We start from the raw sequence: 5,944 nt of genomic DNA on the forward strand, positions 1-5,944 counted from the left end.
CATAATCCTGTTCTGGCAGAATCCTGTGTTCCGGCAGAATCCTGTTCTGGCAGAATCCTGTTCCGGCAGAACCCTGTTCCGGCAGAATCCTCTGTTCCGGCAGAATCCTGTTCTGGCATAATCCTGTTCCGGCAGAACCCTGTTCCGGCAGAACCCTGTTCCGGCAGAATCCTGTTCCAGCAGAACCCTGTTCCGGCCGAATCCTGTTCCGGCAGAATCCTGTTCTGGCAGAATCCTGTTCCGGCTGTTCCGGCATAATCCTGTTCCGGCAGAACCCTGTTCCGGCATAATCCTGTTCCGGCATAATCCTGTTCCGGCAGAATCCTGTTCCGGCAGAATCCTGTTCCGGCAGAACGTGTTTCGGCAGAATCCTGTTCTGGCAGAATCCTGTTCCGGCAGAACCCTGTTCCGGCAGAATCCTCTGTTCTGGCAGAATCCTGTTCCGGCTGTTCCGGCATAATCCTGTTCCGGCAGAATCCTCTGTTCCGGCAGAATCCTGTTCTGGCAGAATCCTGTTCCGGCTGTTCCGGCATAATCCTGTTCCGGCAGAATCCTGTTCCGGCAGAACCCTGTTCCAGCAGAACCCTGTTCCGGCATAATCCTGTTCCGGCAGAATCCTCTGTTCCGGCAGAATCCTGTTCCGGCAGAATCCTCTGTTCCGGCAGAATCCTGTTCCGGCAGGATCCTGTTCCGGCAGAATCCTGTTCCGGCAGGATCCGGCTCAAATGAATCACTGGCACTGATATGTATTGTCAATAGTATTGACATTTCAATTCAATATCACTCCTCACCAACTATCCATTACTAATGACCCCAATCAAGAATAAGGCATATGTTGTTACTATTTAATTATACAGACTTCTGATTAAAGCAACACTATCTTTCATCATTAGATGATTATAAAACAGAATATTTTAAAATCTACAAAACAACATGGATATATGAGATGTTTGGTTACATTATCCAGACTATGCAAATAGACGGGAATTGGCTGACAACATCAGGAAAATGATGCGCTTTCATTGATGCCGTGCTTTGATATGATTCTGAGTGGTCAGATAGCTAGCAACGGTGTCAAGAAACCGCCAAGTGGAGAATCCTTGATCGTTTCAGCTTCTTTTAATGTTGTTCTTGATTCCATGTATTGTTTTGAGGTGTTTTGACTGATTTCAATCGAAACCAATCCCGTCTGTTTTTGCCCCACAATCCCGTCTGTTTTTCCCCCCACAATCCCGTCTGTTTTACCCCACAACCCCATCTGTTTTACCCCACAACCCGTCTGTTTTTCCCCCACAATCCCGTCTGTTTTTGCCCCACAATCCCGTCTGTTTTTGCCCCACAATCCCATCTGTTTTTCCCCCACAATCCCATCTGTTTTACCCCACAACCCGTCTGTTTTTCCCCCACAATCCCGTCTGTTTTTGCCCCACAATCCCGTCTGTTTTTGCCCCACAATCCCGTCTGTTTTACCCCACAACCCCGTCTGTTTTTGCCCCACAATCCCGTCTGTTTTGCCCCACAATCCCGTCTGTTTTTGCCCCACAATCCCGTCTGTTTTGCCCCATAGTTGTGCACCTTCTGTTTTGTTGCTAAACAACCAACCTGTCTATAGCCTAAAAAATATGTTCATTTATACAGCAAGACAAATACATTATAAAGATCTGTAAGGATCTGTGTGAAATCAATTGAGCTAATTGGTGCAGCAAGTATCGGTGGGAATGAGTCTGGAAGTGGTAACACTCCAAATGATGGTCAAACAACTATGACGCACCCAGCAGGTGATGCATTAACGGGAAAGGTCAACTTTTTGTCCAACTCCCAAATGGCACCCTATTCCCTACATAGTGCACTACTTTTGGTCAAATGTGGTGCACTATATAGGGAATAGGGTGGTATTTGGTAATTGACCGTTGTCACATGAATTGACTTTATAACACTGTGTGAACTGAACACGTCTGGTGCTAGGCAGCCCTGCCAGCAGACAGACCCTGTGGGGATTTTACAGACACAGACACAGAGTAGTGTAATAAAACATTTCAAATCATTCATCTATGTGTTACATAATATATGGTATTGAATATATATATATATATATATATATATATATATATATGTGTAAGTATACATAAATAAACGTATACATGTATGGAATATATAGCGATACAAATAATGAATCTATGAGTTACATGAGATAAAGTAGCTAGCCTATAAATGAAACATCATAGCCCAAGAAGGACGGATGGAAATATTATTGGCATGTGTCCTGCTTAAATTAAAGAGAGGTATGTAAATCAGTTTTTTTTTTTTTAAATGCTGAATATATTTCTTTATCGATTAGCCTATGGAGAAGTTATTTGAAACTTGGTAGAACTGCCATTCATCCTGTTTTTCTGTTTTTCCCTGTCGATGTAACTCACACTCACGGTCTCACAGTCACAGCATCAAGGGGAATACCGTTAACAATACACATGTTTTCTGGATAAAGACCGCATGCCTCAAGTCATACACAGTACTCACATCCAGAAATATGGACATTCCTTTCTTCAATTCCATTGGAGCGGTGACTTCATCCGAGAGCAACTGCACCGCCTCAGAAGAACAATCCATTTTAACAGATGATCTTTATTTGTTGTTGGTTTTAATATCGGTAATAAACTAGTTGTGTGCAGTTGAATGAATCTAATCTAAAAGTCAACAACAAAATAAAACGACCGTAAGATCAGCTGATATGATCCGACAGAATTCATGCGACCGGCTACCGCGTTGCGTTTCAACAGGTTGCGGTTGCGGTGCGCGTCTCGACCGGAAGGAACGCGTTTATCTGTCATAAAGAGGGAAGATGGTGAGCGGCGGGCTGCTGCAACAATGTCTCTTGCATCCCAATGAAGATCATTATTCATGTTTCTTATAACGATGTTACGTAAAACAAATGTTGGACTATTTTTTTTAAATTAAATATATTTCAACAAGTCATAATAGGCAGGCTAATTAGATCCTAATTAGTGGAATTGCGTGATTACATACCTTTTTAATTTCACAATGTAGCAAATGCTAATGTTATTTGATAGTGATGAGAGTAAATGTAATCTTACAAGATACCTTACAAATATATATATATTTTTAAATGTAGCCTACCCTATTTAGGTAAATGATCAAATGTATTTAGCAAGCGTGTATTTAGCAAGCGTGTAAAATGTAAATGTAAATGTGTATTTTGTGAGTGATTTAGGAATAAGGAGCAGGTGGCCTGAAACAGGTTAGTGATCTGACAAATGACATAAACATAGTATATAGGCCTCGGGACTTTTTCTTACAACAGTCTTACCTCTTCCTACTTTTTCTAACACACATTTTACATTAGTAGTCTATGCTACTAATATACATAGTTCCTCCTCTGTGATTTAAAACGAGATATTCAGGAGCAACACGACTGACTGACTGTGAGACATGACAACTCAGAGGAAATGAGAACGCTGTGAAAGAAGCCTGTACAACAGCGCTCTCTAGTGGTGTTTTAATATAATGCACACAAACATACATTCCACAGATTATATCACAGTAAACACATCATTTACATTATTTTTTTATCGCTTTGGTGAAATTTTCACAAGCACATGGAACTCTTATTAAAAACTCAAAAATACAAGTTGTTTCAAAACTCTAAAGCACATTTTCAATTGACTTAAGTACAACACGCAAAATCATACAGTCACTTTTTCACCAAACTGAATCAGTGTTTATTCTAGAAATCCATCTTTCACATTGCAATACATGGTCATATAAAGTCATTGCCTTTCACAATGCAATGCTCTGAATGTGGATGGATAAAAGAGTTCCTTCTGATCATGACATAACAGTGGACACAGTTGTGACAAGAGAAATTACCATCAGGAATGATAGACATGCAATAGGATGCTTTTTTTCTTCTTAGGAAAAATCTGACTTTACTAAACAACGCCGTAAATGTTAGAGTCTTATAGCTAAATGTCTATTATCCACTTCCTTGGTCGACCTTGAAATGGTACCGTATGTAACCGTCTCTCTCCTCGCCCCAACCTGGGCTTGAACCAGGGACTCTCTGGCACACATCAACAACTGACACCCCACCGAAGCATCGTTACCCATCGCGCCATAAAAGCCACGGCCCTTGCAGAGCAAAGGGGAACAACTACTTCAGGTCTCAGAGCGAGTGAAGTCACTGATTGAAACGCTATTAGCGCTCACCACCGCTAACTAGCTAGCCATTTCACATCGTTTTTTATTTTTTTTATTTTTTTTATTTCACCTTTATTTAACCAGGTAAGCAAGTTGAAAACAAGTTCTCATTTACAATTGCGACCTGGCCAAGATAAAGCAAAGCAGTTCGACACATACAACAACACAGAGTTACACATGGAGTAAAACAAACATACAGTCAATAATACAGTACAAAAAGAAGTCTATATACAATGTGAGCAAATGAGGTGAGATAAGGGAGGTAAAGGCAATAAATAGGCCATGGTGGCGAAGTAAATACAATATAGCAATTAAAACGCTGGAATGGTAGATTTGACAGTAGATGAATGTGCAAAGGAGAAATAATGGGGTGCAAAGGAGCAAAATAAATAAATACAGTATGAGGATGAGGTAGTTGGATGGGCTGTTTACAGATGGGCTATGTACAGGTGCAGTGATCTGTGAGCTGCTCTGACAGCTGGTGCTTAAACCTAGTGAGGGAGATAAGTGTTTCCAGTTTCAGAGATTTTTGTAGTTCGTTCCAGTCATTGGCAGCAGAGAACTGGAAGGAAAGGCGGCCAAAGGAGGAATTGGCTTTGGGTGTGACCAGAGAGATATACCTGCAGGAGCGCGTGCTACAGGTGGGTGATGTATTGGTAACCAGTGAGCTGAGATAAGGCGGGACTTTACCTAGCAGGGTCTTGTAGATGACCTAGAGCCAGTGGGTTTGGCGACGAGTATGAAGCGAGGGCCAGCCAACGAGAGTGTACAGGTCGCAGTGGTGGGTAATATTTGGGGCTTTGGTGACAAAACAGATGGCACTGTGATAGACTGCATCCAATTTGTTGAGTCGGGTGTTGGAGGCTATTTTGTAAATGACATCGCCGAAGTCGAGGATCGGTAGGATAGTCAGTTTTACGAGGTTATGTTTGGCAGCATGAGTGAAGGATGCTTTGTTGAGAAATAGGAAGCCAATTCTAGATTTAACTTTGGATTGGAGATGTTTGATGTGAGTCTGGAAGGGGAGTTTACAGTCTAACCAGACACCTAGGTATTTGTAGTTGTCCAAAGAACAGAAATTGACTTAGCGCTGAGCTTGTCTAATGAAATATTGACTACGAATTATTTTAAGTTTGAATGCTGTTATTATCTTCAGGATGTGCTATGGATCACAATGTATTTATGGGGAAATGTGATTTAGACTTTGTATACAATAATAATTCACATTCTAGGTTTATCAAAGTGTAAACTTTAGGAGGGGTCCACTTGTTTTATCAGTGTTTATGTCCTAAATGGCCCCCTATTACCTAAATCGGCCACTACTTTTGACCAGGGGGCTATTCAGACTTGTTCTTCTTTGCCTGAACTTAGACATCTTGTTCATAATACCTACTGTAGACTGAGTTGTGTCTGCTAAGAAGAACATTAAACTATCTGAGGAAATCTCACTTGATAATGGAAACTATCAAGTGAACATGTGTTTACATTTATGAACCTAAATAATTAAAACACAAACTGTTTTTCAAATACAGAACTTGTTGACTGTACTGACTCTACAAAACAACTGAATGGACAAAAACAGGAATAATAACTAATAGAGATAAATAAAATACAAATTAATAATACAATTATGCTTATTATAACCATCCATTGAAAAAATGTAAACGTTCTGTGTGTTCGCGATGTCCCAGGCTCGTTGTCTGATTGGGCCAGAACGACAGTAGTCTGG

At 40.9% G+C, this 5,944-nt stretch overlaps 1 protein-coding gene across 1 annotated transcript in view; it reads right to left on the reverse strand.

Annotated features, from left to right (window-relative positions):
* Positions 1-2,882, reverse strand: part of necab1 (N-terminal EF-hand calcium binding protein 1) — an 82,994-nt gene extending 80,112 nt beyond the window's left edge. Inside the window, exon 1 of the mRNA XM_045709760.1 lies at positions 2,518-2,882. Within this exon, the coding sequence (XP_045565716.1) occupies positions 2,518-2,607 (90 nt within the window). The 5' untranslated portion in view covers positions 2,608-2,882. The remainder of the gene's footprint in view (positions 1-2,517) is intronic.
* Positions 2,883-5,944: the final 3,062 nt, after the last annotated feature.

The sequence above is a fragment of the Salmo salar genome, chromosome ssa27 (assembly GCF_905237065.1).
Source record: "Salmo salar chromosome ssa27, Ssal_v3.1, whole genome shotgun sequence".
Taxonomy (NCBI): Eukaryota; Metazoa; Chordata; class Actinopteri; order Salmoniformes; family Salmonidae; genus Salmo; species Salmo salar.